General features: G+C 46.0%; 2 protein-coding genes across 2 annotated transcripts; one reads left to right on the top strand and one right to left on the bottom strand.

Annotated features, from left to right (window-relative positions):
- Positions 1-8,967: 8,967 nt before the first annotated feature.
- LOC147975364 (uncharacterized) lies at positions 8,968-10,329 on the bottom strand. The gene is made up of 2 exons (XM_087519649.1): positions 9,850-10,329; positions 8,968-9,763 (listed from the first exon to the last, which is right to left on the bottom strand). Exons 1-2 carry the CDS (start codon positions 10,327-10,329, stop codon positions 9,107-9,109), a joined length of 1,137 nt encoding a protein of 378 aa, XP_087375775.1. The 3' UTR covers positions 8,968-9,106.
- Positions 10,330-10,910: 581 nt separating this feature from the next.
- On the top strand, positions 10,911-17,101 carry LOC125551310 (mannose-6-phosphate isomerase 1-like). The gene is made up of 4 exons (XM_048714492.2): positions 10,911-11,794; positions 12,948-13,160; positions 15,086-15,352; positions 16,454-17,101. The coding sequence occupies exons 1-4, from the start codon at positions 11,213-11,215 to the stop codon at positions 16,772-16,774; spliced, it is 1,383 nt and encodes a 460-aa protein (XP_048570449.2). The 5' UTR covers positions 10,911-11,212; the 3' UTR covers positions 16,775-17,101.
- The last annotated feature ends 507 nt before the right edge of the window (positions 17,102-17,608 follow it).

Raw genomic sequence — 17,608 nt, forward strand, 5'->3', positions numbered from 1 at the left:
CAGGGGGTTCGCGCGGTCTTTGTAGGCATCCAGCGGAGGTGCCGGATGGCCGCCACGCACGGCATAGCCGGCGGATGGCTGCCACAAACCCTCCCGTGAATAGGAGGTAGTGGATGGCTACGGGGTGGATTGGGCCATGTACTGTAGACCTAGAGCCCGGCCACACATACGTAGGTTTCCTTCTCGTTTTCTTTTCAGTTTTGCCTTTATCTTTTTTGTTTCTTTTAATTAGCTTCCGTTTTACATTTAAAACTTGAACCAAATGACTTTTTTTTAAAGTGAGCCTTGACATATAAATACTATGCAACAGTCTGCACTGCCACAAAAGGTTTAGTCCCCAAATAATTTAGTTTGATATTTTAATAATTAGTAAAGGCATTTAAATAATTATGTTTGCTACTATTTTATTTTTATTAAAGCATTTAAACACTTCATAATAATCTGGTTTCTCCAAGATAATTACTTATGCAATATTTGGCACAACACGAACATTTTAGTTTTAATTTTTGAAAACTTTACCGTCTGACGTAAATTCAAATTTGAATTCGAATCGGTTTTGAACTAACGTGAGATTAACAATAGTAACCGTGGTGACATGGCGTCATTAACGTGGGATTACTGTAGCCTAACTATCCGGGAGTCACACTAACGCACCCTACTCTTCGTCTGAAAAGTCTGCAACACAATACGTTGCAGCCCGAAACAGGTCAGCACATGGAATATGCTGGCAAAATAACACTGTAGATCAATGAACATGTAGCAGCTATATCTATATGCATATTTGGCTGGTGGAGGCTCTATGATTATTTTTTGCAGAAAGCTAATTTTTCCCTACAACAAAGGAATAGATTTTATTTAACTACAAAGTTTGTTGAAAACATTGAGAAGGTTCCTCCAACTCAATCCCAAATTAATAATCATCAACCCAACAATTTCATTAAATAGAGTGATGAGATCAAATCAATAATTCAAGTACCAGATACTCAAGATGTCCATAACCGGGGACACAACTAACCATGATTAGTTTATACACTCTGCATAGGTTTGCACACTTTTCCCCACAAGACTCGATCTCCTCCGTTGGATTTCTCGCACTGCATGGTTTGAGAAATGGATGACTAAGACACAGTCTTTCAGAAGTATTAACTCTTTACTCTGGGTAGACAGTACCACCTACATCCCCTACATTTGCTAGCCTACCACTGAAAGAGGTCACGCAACTTAGTCAACTATGCCAGAGCCTATAATGGCTTGTGACTGCACACAAAAGTTTCCAGCATGAATAATCTTATGATCCCTTTAAGCCTGGGTGGCAAATCGTAGGATGATCACACGGTACTCCGGGATATCCCAGGACAACACTGGATTGCTCCAGGTGCCCAGACAATCATTGGGTGCTCCAGCGTGCCTCAACCAATCCACCCAGATGTGTATTAAAGTAGTCACCTTAAGTTTAACCATTAATTAAAACTCTCACATCTGTCATGGATCACTCAAACCAAACCACGTCTACGAGCATAGCATAGTAGTATAAGCATAATGTAGAAGTAACTCCCAGGGTTTGAAAATAAAGGCAATAGGTACTACCTCATCACTACTTCCCAGTACCCACATGTTATCAAATCCTACTCATGAAATGTTTGAGGGTTGAAACTAATTCATAAAAACTGGGTATGAAAAGTATGATCAAAGTGTTACTTGGCTTGCTGACGATCTGAAAACCCTAGTGACTCGTAGTAGCACGCTTCGCACTCCGAAAACTCTCTCACAAACAAACAATAACATACATAAGCACTCAAGCAGATATGCAAGGGTAAAACTCGAATGAAAAGATCCAAATCGAAAGTACAAGTGAAGAACTTCGATATGCAAAAAGAATCAATCGAATTGGAGCTACAAAACTCAAACTGCGGTCAAAAGAAGTTTGAATTCAAATCTACTTGCAACCAAATTTTAAATTGTCAAAAACCATGTTCAAGTTGATTAAATGGAAAGAGGGGTTCGAGACGAAGATTTTGGCATTGGTTTCACTGGATTTGGACGGACGGTTAAAAAGTTGCAAGCGTTTGAAGATCAGGGGCTAATCTGCGATAAAAATAATCACGAATAGGTCCCTGGCCGAAAAAATAAATAAAAAGAAAAGGCTAACGAACTTTCATTCGTTAACAGAGAGAACGAACGTGTTCGCTAACAGAAGCGTTCGGGTGAACGTTCGCTAATTAGCAAAACCAAAAAAATCGATCTAACCGATCCAAATGAAAAACCGAAAGAAACGGGCGGCGGCGGTTTTTACCGGTTCCTCGAAAAAGACTGGCGGCAGCGAGGTGGGATTCCGGTGGGGCGAGGCTCCGGCGAGGCTGTGGGGCTGCGGCGGGGTTGGCGGGGTGGGCGACAGCGCGACGGCGGCGGCGCGTGGCTGCGGCGGCGGCGGCGCGGAGCTACGGCAAGCGGCGGCTGCTGCTGCTGTGGGCGGCGGGCGGCGGTGGTGAGGAGAGGGGTCGGGGGCCTCGGCTTTTAAAGCCTCGTAGGGGGCGGCATGGCTTGCGGAAGGGGGCGGCGGCGCGGAGTCCGGCTCGGACTCCTGTTGGAGTCCGCCAGCGGCACGGCGGCGCGGCGCGGGGAGGCGGTGGTGCAAGCAGGCCGGCCTGCTCGGTTGGGCCTTCGGCCCAGTCGGGTGGGAACCTGTTTTTTTTTAAAAAAATCTGTCGAAACAAAAATCCTAATAAAATATAAAAAATTCTAAAACTACCAAAAATAATTTTCATCGTCTAAATAAAATATTTAGAACAACGTGAACATTTTTCTGGCCTAAAAATGCAATTTTGGAAAATGCATATTTTCTCTAATTCAAATAAAATAGCAATAAAATCCCAAATAAAATATTTATTTGATTTTAAATTTTTTCCTCCAATATTCCTCTCTTTTGAAGTCATATTATCCTCTCTCTCTTTTATTTTTAATATTGGAAATATTTTGAGAGAAAAATATTAAAACCAGATTGATCCTCTTTTCAAATTTGAGAAAAATTCAAATATGAAAACTTATGAAATCCCAACTCTCTCCTTGGGTCCTTGAGTTGCTTAGGATTTCTAGGATCACAACCAAAATACAAAATAAAATATGATATGCATATGATGACCTATGTATAACATCCAAATTGAAAATTGGGATGTTACATGCATGTACCCTATGAACTTGCTCTTGCCATGCTTAGCTTCATGAATATGTCTACTTACTGTTGGTTACCTTGCTACACCATGAAATGCTTTGTGGTGAGTGAATTGAGCTTGCGAAGTTGCTATCATGAATCTGTTCTTGCCATATCATGTTTTTTTTCCAAAGTCTGAAACTGTTCATATAACTTGCCATGTTTGCATGGGTGTCACATCATTTTCCATGCATCTTTGGTTAAAGTTCAGTAAGGGAGTTTTGTTCTATGCCTTTCATACTAGCATGCCATGCCTTTGTTTTCCATGATATGTTCCTATAGGATGTTGTTTGCTAGCTCCAAACATTGCTATATGCTGCTATTTTGACATGTTTAGTATTTTCTCTAAGTGTGAATCTGTCATCATTTGCATTTTTGCCATGCTATTTTGATCTTGTTCTAGTGAGTTCTAGCAGGAGCCTAGTGTTCATGTTTTGTAGAGCTTCATGTGTACTTTATGGTCATGTGCTTTGTTGCTATGTTGGAGTGTTGTAACATAGTTTCTTGTTGTATTCTAAGTGCTATGATGTTGTTAATCGCAGATTTATGTCATTATTGTTTTGCTTGTCATTTGCAAACCATGCATCCGTTTCCGGTGATCCTTATATCGATTTCGACCGAAATCACCCCATCTTTCTAGCGGCACACTTGTTTTGACAAGTTGATGTCTCGTTCGTTTTTTCCCTTCCGGAGTACCCATATGCATTGCACATCATACCTTGCATTCCATGCCAGGTCTTGCATCATGTTGCTTATGCATTGCACTGTGATTGATTGTTGTTCCATTGCTTGTGTTCTTGCTTTGGGTAGAGCCAGGAGACAAGTACGTCAACGAGGAACCTGTTGAGTACGCTAACGAGGAGCAAGCTTTCGACAACTTAGAGAACTTTGCAGGCAAGATGACCATTACCCTCGGTATAATTTCTATCTTTGCTTGCTAGTTGTTTGTTCTACCGCTATGTCGCGCTACCTACCACTTGTTTATCATTCCTCCCATATTGCCATGTCAAGCCTCTAACCCACCTTCCCAGCAAACCGTTGTTTGGCTAAGTTACCGCTTTTGCTCAGCCCCTCTTATAGCATTGCTAGTTCAGGTGCCTTGCAGGTTGTTCCATGTTGGAACATGGATATGTTGGGATATCATCTTATCTATTATTTAATTAATGCATCTATATATTTGGTAAAGGGCAGAAGGCTCGGCCTTATGCCTGGTGTTTTATTCCACTCTTGTCGCCTTAGTTTCCTTCAGGTGTTATGTTCCTTGATTTTGTGTTCCTTACACGGTTGGGGTTATGGGACCCCCTTGATAGTCCGCTTTGAATAAAACTCCTCCAACAAGGCCCAGCCTAGGTTTTACATTTTCCTAAGAACCTATAACTTTCCCTTGGGTTCTGCAGACCCGAGGGTCATCTTTATTTTAACCCCCCCGGGCCAGTGCTCCTCTGAGTGTTGGTCCAACCTAGAGCTACTTGCGGTGCCACCCCTTCACCTGGGGTCTTCGGTTGCTATACGTAGTGTTCATCCGGTGTGCCCTGAGAACGAGATATGTGCAGCTCCTACCGGGATTTGTCGGCACATCGGGCGGTCTTGCTGGTCTTGTTTTACCATTGTTGAAATGTCTTGTAACCGGGATTCCGAGACTGATCGGGTCTTTCCTGGAGAAGGAATATCCTTCGTTGATCGTGAGAGCTTGTGATGGGCTAAGTTGGGACACCCCTGCAAGGTATAAACTTTCAAGGGCCGTGCCCGTGATTATGTGGCAGATGGGAATTTGTTAATATCCGGTTGTAGAGAACTTGACACTTGACTTAATTTAAAATGAATCAACCGCGTGTGTAACCGTGATGGTCTCTTTTCGGCGGAGTCCGGGAAGTGAACACAGTTTTGGGGTTATGATTGAACGTCAGTAGTTCAGGATCACTTCTAGTTTCATGACCGTTGCGTAGCTTCTCATCTTACTCTTATTTGCATATGTTAGCCACCATATTTTCTTAGCACTTACTGCAACTCTACCTCATTGCCCTATCCTACCCATAAGCTTAAATAGTCTTGATCTCGCGGGTGTGAGATTGTTGAGTCCTCGTGACTCACGGATACTTCCAAAACAGTTTGCAGGTGCCGATGATACCAGTGCAGGTGATGCTACCGAACTCAAGTGGGAGTTCGACGAGGACCTTGGTCGTTACTACGTGTCGTTTCCTGATGATCAGTAGTGGAGCCCAGTTGGGACGATCGGGGATCTAGCAGTTGGTTTATCTTCTTTTTCTTTTGGTTGTCCATAGTCGGACTATGAGTGTACTTTGATGGTGTATAACTTATTTAAGTATTGTGTGATGGGCGAGTGTAAGCCAACTCTATTTATCCCTTTCTTGTTCATTACTTGGGATTGTGTGAAGATGACCCTTCTTGCGACAAAACCACAATACGGTTATGCCTCTAAGTCGTGCCTCGACACGTGGGAGATATAGCCGCATCGTGGGCGTTACACAAAATAAGGACACCGCAAGATTGAACCCACCACTATGCACCACTCCCTCTGAAGATCTGCTCATCTAATTTGAAAACAAAGGCTCATAGATCGGAAAGCATACATAGCTATAAAATCACACATAAATAGATCTCAAAAGACTCAAATAGTTTCAAGAATAATCTGGTCATAAACCCACAATTCATCGCATCCCAACAAACACACTGCGAGAATTACATCGAATAGATCTCCGAAGAGATCACTGCATCGAAGATCAAAGAAAGAGAGAGAGAGAGAGAGAGAGAGAGACCTAGCTACTGCCATGGACCCGTAGGTCCTGAAGGAACTACTCACACATCATCATCGACGCAACAAGGTCGATGAAGATTGCCTCCCCAACAGTTTCCCCCTCCAGCAAAGTACCAAAAAAGGCCTCTAGATGGGATCATGGAAGAACAGAGGCTTGCGACGGTGATAATTTTTTTTGGGTCTCGCTTCGTGGGTTTTGGAATATATGTGAATTTATAGGCCAAAGATTAGGTTAGGAGGTGGCTCAGGGGGGGCACAAGTTTTGGTGGCACGCTTCCCTTGGGTGCGCCCCTTAAACTTGTGGTGCCCTCATGTATCTTCTGGTCTCACTTCTAGGGTTTCTCCTGGTCTAGAAAAAATCATTGTAAAGTTTCATCATGTTTGGACTTGTTTGGTATGGTTTTTCAGTAAAACAAAGAAATACGCAAAAAATTAGGAACTGGCACTAGGCACAAAGTTAATAGGTCAGTCCATGAAAATAATATAAAATGACATATAAAGTATACAAGAATGATAATATAATAGCATGAAACAACAAAAAATATAGATGCATCGGAGACGTATCATCGCTCCGTCCTCCACATCAATGACCCGATGGCGCCACCGGATACGCTCGTCTGCGTCTCCTCTCCCCCTCACAACAGCAACGTCCAAATTGGAAGTTGCGTCAAGGAAGAGCACCCCTTGCCGCCGCCCCTACGCGTCAAGGAGGAGCGTCTCCCGCCGCCGGCTTGACGCGTGAAGGAGGAGCGACGCTCTCTTACGCCCCACCGCGTCAAGGAAAAACGGCGCTCGTCGACGCCCCGCCAAACTCATGGCGGCCTGCCGCATGCGATCGTCGCGAAGGCGCGCAGTCGCATTCGCCACTACCCCGGCGGCAGCAGCTCGTCCTCCCGGAGCGCCCCAACAACAGATGAGTACGCCGACGGGACATGCACAATGCGGTGCGACTCCGTCGTCCCGTCTCCACACATCACGACAGACCCAGAGCTGGCCACGACCTGGGCCCTAGACGGCTCCAAGATGACGGTGGAGACGAGCAAGCGCCGTCTGGGCCGCCTCGATGAGGGGGTGACCAAGCACGGCTAGGACTGGTCTCTTCGCGAGTCCGCCGCCATCGCCGCCTCGTCCAAGGCCCGTCGCCCTCCCCCGCCAACGTCGTCGGTGGTCGTGGTTGCCACAAGAGCAAGCGGAGAGGATCGACGACTTCGACAATGACTACAATGATGATGACATAGGAGCCGCCTGGCCAGCCCGGCAGGGCCTATGAGGTCCTAATCTAAATTAAATGAATATCATCTAGTTTGTTTGAGTTTGAATCAAATTTGATCAATTTCGTTTGAAATGCAACCGGACTATGCAACTAGCTTTGAATGGCTGACTCTCGCATCCATGTCCACGGAGATCTTTCTGTTTGTGGACGAATTGCCTGTCGGTTTGCAGGTCAGCCTTGGAGATGCCCTTAGAGCAACTCCAACGTGCCGACTCAAATGGAAAATGCTCTTGTCCGCTTTTTGTTCGTTTGGATCGGCCGCCCGTCCGGTGTCCGGTTGGTTTGAGATTTGGGTCGGCAGTGTGCCCAACGCGCTGACCCATATGTGCTGGCTGACCGCCCTTTTTCATCATATAGCACAAAACTTGCATTATTTCACACACAACTTTTGCATTATTTCACAAGCAAACATATAGCCCACAACCAAATAAATAGCATAATTTCAACCAAATAAATAACATAGTTTTACAAGCCGAATAAAAGTAAAAATGTCTCACATAGTTTTGCAAGCCGAATAAAAAAGATACATCATACGAAAACGATGGTGAAATTTCTGATGTTTGAACAACGAATTTGATGTGTCAAAGTAGTCCTTTCAAAGAAGGAAATGCCCGCTCTCTCAGTTGCGATTCAACGCCGGAAGGTGGCCCGTTAATGGAGCCACGGAACGCCAGACGCTGGCTATAGTGGTGGTGATGGACCAACATGGCAACCAATATCTCCTTGTCATCGGACGACGAGTCGTGAGAGTCGTAAAGGAAATTGTGAAAAAAGAACTCGTCAGCGGAGTCCATTTTGTACCTCGGCAAACTATCGAATAACTTGCGGGTGTCGACGAAGGTGCTGGCCGGCAAAGGGAGTCGCGGTGCACACGGACCAGCTAGCTGTCCTGCAGACGTCCGATGAGCGTGCCAGTGAGGATCTAGCCGGTGCGGCAAGGCGGTTTCTTGGTCGCAGTCGTGGCTGTGTCAGGGGAGCGGGGGTAGGAAGCTTTCGGTTCCCCGGCGGCAAGATGGCGGTGGCGGGTGACATGAGAGGTGGTGGCGTTGCAGAGGAGATGTTGCGGCGCCGGCAGCTGGCAGAGTCACCGAAAAAATGGGCGGCGACATCGACGGCAAAGGAGACGGGCGAGGGTTTGCTGTTGGAATGGGAAAGGATGGCCAATGTGTCACCGACCAGCGGGCCAGAGGGAAGGAGTAGGCGGGCGCGCGCATTCATCTTGTGTCCAGACCGACGCAATTCCGGCTTAAAAATGGACAGAGAATGGGTCGACACGCGGACGCGTGTTCGTTTAGGTCGGCGCGAAACATGCCGATTCAAACCGACACCTGCAGACGAAATGGGTCGCCCATCGTTGGAGTTGCTCTTAGCATCGTTCAACCAGGTCCCGATCTAGCAGTCACTCACATGTGGTCCTTTCGAACCGGAGACACACTTGCGGGCCCAACGACCGGATTCACAGCCTTCAGAGCATTACTAGTAGAACCCTCAAACCCTCAAATCCTTAAAGCAGTTTTAAGGGTTGAGAAGTGCCATTTTTTGACACTTTTAAGGGTTGAAAAACAGGGGCAAATACTAGAACCCTCAAATCCAACCCTTAAACTGCTTTAAGCATTAGATTTGAGGGTTCTAGCCTTTGCCTCGACCCCAACCTTTAAATCTATCATTTGACATCTCACAATTTGTGACAACAAGAATACAATCAACTTCCAAACAAACTACCAAATGACAATCATTGATGCATGGTTTAATAGTTTACATTACAAAATCATCATCTTCCTCCTCTCATCGGCACCATCACCAAAAAGTTGCACCTCGGCGCCATCTCCTAGACCACAAGCGGGCTCCATCAAGCATCTCCATCGGCACCGGTGGAGTCGTACACACCGCCATCACCACAACTACTCATCGGAGTGTCACCTCGAAAAGTAGAGGACGCAACACGAAACATCCTCTTCCTCTCCGCGATGTCCTCCGTGTAGTCCTTCCACCATTGCAATTGGTCTTCATCCATGTCCTTCTTGGACATCATCATGTGCTCTTTCTCTTCCACCATGAGTTCTTTCCATACCTTTGCCTCTTTGAGCTTGATCATCCTCTCCTCAAACTCGGCCTTGCGCTTTGCTTCTTCACGCTTTGCTTCAACTTGTGCAAGCTTGACCTCTTTCTTCTTCTCGGTGATAAGAAGCTTCGTTTCCAATGTCTTCATTGTCAATTCCTCTCTTGCCTTCATCATGTGGTCCATCTTCTCCCTTAGGCTTGACGCCTCTTCTTCCATCTTCACCCTTAGCTTGCCCTTCTTGGTTCCCTCGGGCTTGCCCAAGTTCCTCTCCTCCTCATCTTCACTATCATCCATCCTTAGCGTTGCCGACTTCTTGGGTGCGGTCTCTTGATCCCTCAATTTCCACTTGTCAAAGGTTTGAAGAATTGACCAAACATGCTTAAATGAGAATGGCTTGCCCTTGGAAGCGGCCATCTCCTTGTACCTCATGCCGGTAATTGTCTCCTATCAACCACACATAAAACACATAAGAACCCACCAATAGCATAGTGCACACACATAATCAAAATAGTGAAGAAATATGTACTCACATAGTCACTCTCCACGGTTCCACTAGGTGGTGCATCTATCACTTGGTCCATGGCTGCACTCCAACGAGAACAAGCGGGCTTGATCAACTCCCACCGGCCTTGAAGCGACCGGAAAGTGCGATGGATGAACCCACTATTCTTCGGCTTGATCCTACAATAGACGTCCTCGATCCTTTGCCAATACCGTTTACCGGCTTCATCGGTGCCGGTGGTTGCATCCATTCCCATAGCTGCCCAAGCACGAATCAAGAGGACATCTTCCGCCTCGGTGTAGTTTGTCGACCGCGCGTGTGGGCGGGAAGCGGCGGTGAATGCCTCCTCCCCTATCTCGGCCACCTCCTCCTCGTCATCCCCTTCATCCTCCTCATCTTCCTCCTTTTCCTCCAAGTCGCCACCAACCCTAAAGGGGTCTAGAGGCAGAGCTCCGAGGTCCACCTCCGCGTTTTGGAGGAGGTCCATGAACGAGGATGGGGTTGCCATTTCCTCGAACACCTCGTGCGCGGCGGGAGGAGGTTCGGCGACAACGGCCGCCGCGGGCTTCTTCCGCGGCTTGGTCACGGCCGGGGACAAGCCGGCGACCTTGGAGGCCGCCCCTCGCGGCCCATGAGAGGCCGCCTTCGGCCGACTCTTCTTGGTGGCCGGGGCGGGCGGCGGGGAGGCGGCGAGGGCGGTGACGGTGGTCGGGGCGGCAGGAGGAGGTGCGAGGCCCGCCCGCCGCCGCTTGGCCCCGACCTGGGTCGCCGCCACCACGTCGGCCACGGGCGGGGGGGGGGGGGCGCCGGGGCGGGCGAGGTGGGCGGGGCCGCGGCGGCGGCGGGGCCCTCCATGGCCGGCGCGGCAGGAGGCGGTGGGAGGAAGAGGCCGGGAGGAGGAGGCGGTTTGCTCCCGTGCGAGCGAGAAGCGAGCGACGAGGAGGAGTGCGGGTTGGGGGGCGATTTTCCCCTCAACCCCTACTTCTACAGATTGCAAAGTGGTTTGAGGGTTGGATCTCTAAATTTTTTTACGGGTTTAAGAGTTTAGAGGTTCTAATCTATGGTATTTTTTGAGCAAAAACTGTAAAAAAAACAGTTATTTTTAGAGGTACGAGAGTTTGAGAGCTCCACTGGTAATGCTATCAGACCGCAAAACCGAGCCAAACTGCCGCGGTATGGCTACCATCCTCGCTTGACCCTTTCCGACCTCCACCTCTCGCTTTCGCCTCCCGTCGTCGTCGCCTCGTTCTTTCTTCTTCTTCCCCTCACCGCTTCCGTTCGCATTTCCCTCCATAAAACCCAACCGCGCAACTGCCCACTCGCCCCCCCCACCCAACGGCCGCGCAGACCAAACCCTCCTCCTTCCCGCCGACGACGCCCTCGCTGCCTCGATGGCGTCCTCCTCCACCGCCTCCTCCTCCGCCCAATTGGGGCTCGGCCTCGGGCTAGGGTTAGGCGCGATGGGTGGCCTGGGGCTCCTCCTCCCCGCCGACCGCGAACACGACCCGGAGCTGGAGCCGTGTTCTCCCCCCAAGGGCGTCCTGCGGCTGCGCGGCGCCGTGCAGCACTACGAGTGGGGCAGCCGCGGGGACGCCTCCCTCGTCGCGCGCCTCGCCGGCAAGACAGAGGAGGGCCGCCCCTGCGCCGAGCTCTGGATGGGCACCCACCCGGCTGCCCCGTCGTCGCTAGCATCCGACGACGGCGGCGCGGTCTCGCTCAGGGAGTGGCTGGCGCGCAACCCCGCTGCGCTCCTCGGCCGCGCCGTCACCGCGCGCTGGGACGGCGACCTCCCCTTCCTATTCAAGGTGCTGTCGGTGGCGAAGCCGCTCTCCATCCAGGCGCATCCGGACAGGGAGCTCGCCAGGGCGCTCCACGCGCTGCGCCCTACCACGTACCGCGACGCCAACCACAAGCCTGAGATGGCCGTTGCCGTCACCGAGTTCCGCGCCCTCTGCGGCTTCGTCAGCGTCCAGGTTTCTGCGCCTGCATTCCTTGCGTGCACGTACTGTTGAATCGCTGCTTTGTTGAATGGCCGATTCATTTCCATTTACGCTGATCTGCGATTGTTCTAATAGGGTCAGCTGACGCGTCGAGTACTTGAGTTAGTTACTTAGGGAAGTTCGATGCGGTAGGTGGATTGTTTATTCGACGTGGCAAGCAGATTCCCAATATGATTCCTCATGGGTTGGTGGGATGAGCTGACCAATGACAAAATACCAAGTGAGGTGTGGATCTGGCTACTAACGAGTTTGATAATAATAATAGAGATTTGTAACTGTAGAATAGTGTAATTGCTCACTGACAGCCCAACGATCAAGGTCTGATTATTCGCCGAAGTACCATCTGCATTTATGTGAGCAACCCTTGTTTATTTTTTAGAAATTTTGTCAGAAGAAGAGTTTAAAAACAGAGTATGAACATGCTGGCAAATCACTTGCCTTCCATGAGGTACCGTGGTCCTTGTTCAGAAGACAGTGATGGCGTCCCGCAAGTTGTCCTGTATATCCCTCGGCGGCATTGGCATCTTACTTGTTGGCCCCATGCACACATTCTGTCCAAATCACATCCAGCGATGCGGTTGGAAAAGTTCGCTTGTTAGGTAGGTGGCAGGAAATTTATGAATAGTCAAAGCCGCTGTGCAATTGGCGTTGCTTGATGTTTGTTCGACTGAATTTGCTATGTGGCAATAGTTTTTTTTATTGCATACCAGATGGGTAAATAAGGGTTATTAGGACTCTTGTAAAATATTTACGGTGAAGTTTAGATTCTTGTTGGTTAAATGGTTAGTGTAGCTAAAGTATTGTAAGAGGCACTCCTCTTTTCTTGACTAATGATTAGATAGATACATTTAGGGTGGGAAGTATGGAGCAGAGAAACCTTTGCTATGTTCATTTTGTTAGAACTATCCTGTTTTGTAGAAAGTACAGTTTGCCTCTTTTTAGATACTTCAAATTCTATCTTGCATTGGTTATATTCTTCCAAAAAGGATGCATTGTTCCAGATAGTGCAAACACTCGATTGTTGAAAATGTGGGCTATGATATTAACTATGAGCTTTTGGAACTGTAAGCAATTAACAGTCGATCATTTTAGAATCAAGTACTGATTTATTCATACTGTGGTCCAGGAGCTCAAGGATGTTTTGAGGACTGTACCTGAGGTTCAAATGTTAGTTGGCAAAGAAGATGTTGTGAAGCTTATGACTGCCAAAGAGCACGATGGAGGTATTGGAGTAAGGTCATATCTGCAATCAGCTTTTACTAAGCTAATGGCAACAAGCAAAGAAGCAGTTGCTGCAGCAATTTCCAAATTAAAGAGTCGCTTGAATGGGGAGATAAAGGTAAATATCTTTGCTGGGTTATTGGCATAGACAATTTCATGTTCATTTGAATTACCTATGATTGTGTTCACTGGGAGGTTGATGTCAGTATCTTTCGTTTCCTAGTGCTCTAGTATCTGCAATTGTTTTGTCCATGTTTGTGTACCAACCATAAACAGCTCCTCCAGTTTTTATTTTCTTTCTAAACAATGGTGGAAGTGGAAGTCATAGGAAATGTCTAGGAAAAGCATAGTTGAATGCTGCCTACCAGAGTCATGTAGGTCAATCTTGTCGTAGATGAAACAGTAATTTTTTGAGACCTACACTTGGCTATTAAATGCTTTTGGTTAATTTTTTATTGTTTTTTTTTGCTTTCCAGGTTCTTACAGTTCCAGTGTCTAAAAATTGTTTTAGGCCAACTGTACAGTATAAAAAATATACTCCTAGTAAATATGAGTAATTGATTTCTTTTTTCTATGATATGTCTTTATATATGAAAATTAGTTATTTATGATGTACGATGATCCCTGTTAAGCATCCATGGCTGAATGGTTAAAGCGCTCAACTCATAATTGGTAAATTTATCGGTTCAATTCCTGCTGGATGCACATGAACGGAACGTTCCATAAGTCTATTGGAACTGGCTCTCTATCCATGGAATCTCGTCCATCATCCATACATAACAAATTGGTATGGTATATTCATACCATAACATAAGAACAATAAGAATTCAAATTCTTATCGATGCTGGAACTCAGAGCATAGGAGGGAAAGTAGATTTATGGATGGAATCAAATATGCAGTATTTACAGAAAAAAGTCTTGGGAAAGAGTCAATATACTTTTAGTGTTGAATCGGGATTCACTAAGACAGAAATAAAACATTGGGTCGATCTCTTCTTTGGTGTAAGGCGGTAGCTGTGAATAGCCGTCGACTACCTGGAAAAGGTAGAAGAATAGAACTGAATTTGAATTGTTATTTGTCCTTAAAGACTGTGCATGTATAAACTATGTATGCGCTATGCTATAAATAAGTAAACATGAATTTCGATAGCTGCTTCAGAGTAACATCTCAATGCGCTGAAGGGAATGCATAAGTACCAATATTTATGGAGCTGACCTGGTGGGAGTAGGATTGCTATAACTATGCACTAGTGTAGTTGATGGTTGTCTGGGAATAATTGAGTTTGCTCTAGGATCCTACCTATGGAAACGTAGACACTGAAGCAGCATTCATTTCAACTCAAAAAGATACTGTGAGTATTAAGCTGGGTATTTAATTTGGAAGATTGATGGTTGTGAATATTAACGATGAGACAATCAGGCTAACTAGGTACTCCCTCCATTCCAAATTACTTGTCGCAGAAATGGATGTATCTAGAACTAAAATACATCTAGATACATCCATATCTATGACAAGTAATTCGGAACGGAGGGAGTAGTAATCATCGTTTGGTTGTAGCCACCAAAGCGATATCACTGCTTGCTGAAGCTAATTATTCAGTTATATCGTAGTGGGCAACCAACATCATTTCATAATGCATGTCCCAAGTATTCAGTACAAATTAGGTAGTTGAAAATCTCGCTAAGATACATGTAAGTAGACTGTTAACTTCTGCACTGCTGCGTTCCCTGTGGAGGAGTTTTTCTAATTGAAAATCTTTTGAAGTTTTACTTTGCATACATGGGGCCACCATATAATCTGAAAGCTATTGTAAGCATAAGATATCTTTGTTATTGGTGTCTTTGTTCTTTTCCTCACAGCACATTGATTTATTTTCTGCTACTTTCATCTTGCTGTCTTGTGTTACTTGAGTCAGGATCATCACACCATGAGGAATATACATATGCAGCTATTGCTTGTTTGAAGAAAAAAGTCATATGTTTTGGAGAACCTAGTATTTGTAATTCAACTATTTGCACTGATAATGTCTTTCTCCCATTCAGATTAGAACCTTTACAGAGAAGGAGCAACTAGTTTTATCACTAGAGCAGCAGTACCCAGGAGATGTTGGCGTTTTATCAGCATTTTTCTTTAACTATGTTAAGCTCAGCCCTGGTGAAGCACTTTACATTGGTGCCAACGAACCACATGCGTATCTATCAGGAGAGTGTGTTGAATGTATGGCTACCTCAGACAACGTAATTCGTGCTGGTCTGACTCCTAAGTACAAAGATGTCCAAACTCTTTGCTCCATGCTGACATACAAGCAGGTTCTTTTTTTTGTGTTCCTTTCATCTGTACCTCTAGTGTCCTGTTTATAATCTCAATTCTTTTGGCATGCAGTTTCTTTATTTGCCATATTGTGTTCATTTTTGTCAGCATACAGCTTAGCATCATCTATCGGCAGTCAATAGTGTTTCTGATTATTTTTTGCTGCAGGTTAGGCCCTGTTTGATAGCAAAGTATTTTCTGAGTATTCTAAAAATACTGCAGTTTTTCAGATACCATAGTTTTATTTGCTGTGACCTGTTTGGCTAGCACTAAATACCGGGTTATTAAAACTAGAGTATCCTCAAAACTGTGGTAATTTCTCTGCATAAAAAAAAGAACCATGGGCCTCTTTTTTAGAAACAGAGCAAGCGAAAGAAACAAGCTAGTTGCTAGCTATTCACAACAAGCTCGTCTCGCTCTCACACCATCGCGTTCGCTGCCGCCGCTGCGGCCGTCTCTGTAGATTCTCCATAGGCTACATTCAGTTTTTGCATGCTCCTGTTCTTATGCACGCATATGGTAAGGGCTTACCCAGCTAGCTGCCAAGAATAACGGATCCTAAATTGTAAAGAAACCAGCCACACGTGCTTGTCCTGCTAACGGTAAGGTATATGCTAGCTAGCTGCATCTGCATGGCCGATTAGTTGAATGCAACGACTAGCTAGGTAGTGTTTGCAGCGCTAACAGCTAGCCATCTAAATTTACAGCACTGCGCAAGCCATAGCCAAGCCAAACAGGTGCTCTGTATTGTCAATACTCTAAAATACTTTGTTATGTTAAAACCACGGTATTTTATGCCTACAGGTAAATTACTGTAGTTTGCTGATACTGCGTTTTTTTAATACTTTGCTATCAAACAAGGCCTTAATTGTAATTGGTTATTTTGTTACATGCTAGTGCGCTAAAATCGGTTGTTTGTAACATAATTTAGCAATTCAAAGTGGTTTTTGAGAACATTTGGAGTTTGATCACATTGAGAAACTTTGGCTGGAATATCCAATGGGTGGGCCAATGAGGCTTTTACATATGTTGCTTAAATATTCTCTAAAACACTATGCTCTATTCCCTTAAGTAATACACATTTGATCTTGTGCATGCAGATGTTCCCCGAAATTTTGCAAGGTGTTCTGGTGCAGCCATATGTAATTCGTTACACACCCCCGTTTGATGAGTTTGAAGTTGATTGCTACTCACTACCTCAAGGTGAATCGGTTACCATGTTACCAGTGCCTGGCCCATCCATCTTCCTCGTCATGACTGGGGAGGGCGAGATCCAGGCTGATGGCATGCCTGACGAAGGAGTAGCAAAGGAAGGGGATGTTTTGTTTGTGCCGGCATGCACGGAGGTGAAGCTTCACGCTTCTGGCTCCGGGTGCTTGCAGCTGTACAGAGCCGGAGTAAACAGCAGATTCTTCTGTTGACATGGATAACCCTGCAGATGGGTAATTTCAAGGGCCATGGTTGTTGCAAGAGGGATCATCCGGTGTTCGTACGAGACTACGTTACCAGGTTTTTACATGCATATCAAGAATAGTGAACTTGTTGTAAGGTTAGTTAGCCAAAGTTTGTCATAGTGTATAGGCAAGTCGAGAGTTGAGTCCATTCCTTCATATCTTAATCATGTTTACATATTAGGCACCTATTTTTTCAGTAAGCTGGGATGAGAAAATGCAGTCTCTAGTTGAGCTTCAACTATCTATATGTGTACATGGAAATTGGGAAGGAAAATGAACGCCTCGTTGTTATCTCGTGCTTAATAGTGTTTGAAAATGTTTCATGTCGGACGGGTCAACATTGGCTCCGCTGTGCAGGCCGTCTCAGCATAAGTTATGTCCCCTTTCTCACGCACACACTTGCGTGCGATGATAGTGCCCTCTGGCGCAGGCATCTTGAGCTTGAGGTAGACATAACAAGGCCGGGCCATGAAGCGAGTGCAAGCCGGCTGTTCAAAGAGGGCATAATATGGACTCTTAATTTTGACCATCTCAAACGTGAGGAACTCTGATTTGTAGTTGTACTTAGTGCAAAACGCAACTTTCAGCTTGATCCGCCTAATAGAATAAGCAGACTTTCCAGGAATGATCCCGTGAAAAATGGTTAAGGAAGGCTGGAGTTGCTTTTTTGACAGGTTCATACGTCTGAAGGTATCATCGTATAGGATGTTAATGTTGCTTTCTTCGTCTATAAGCACGCACTTTAGTGAGGTTATAATCATCGACTTGAGGTGCCACCACCAGGGCTAAACAACTCGGATT

This window comes from Triticum urartu, chromosome 4A (assembly GCF_056163025.1).
Source record: "Triticum urartu cultivar PI428250 chromosome 4A, HENAU_Tu73, whole genome shotgun sequence".
Lineage (NCBI taxonomy): Eukaryota > Viridiplantae > Streptophyta > Magnoliopsida > Poales > Poaceae > Triticum > Triticum urartu.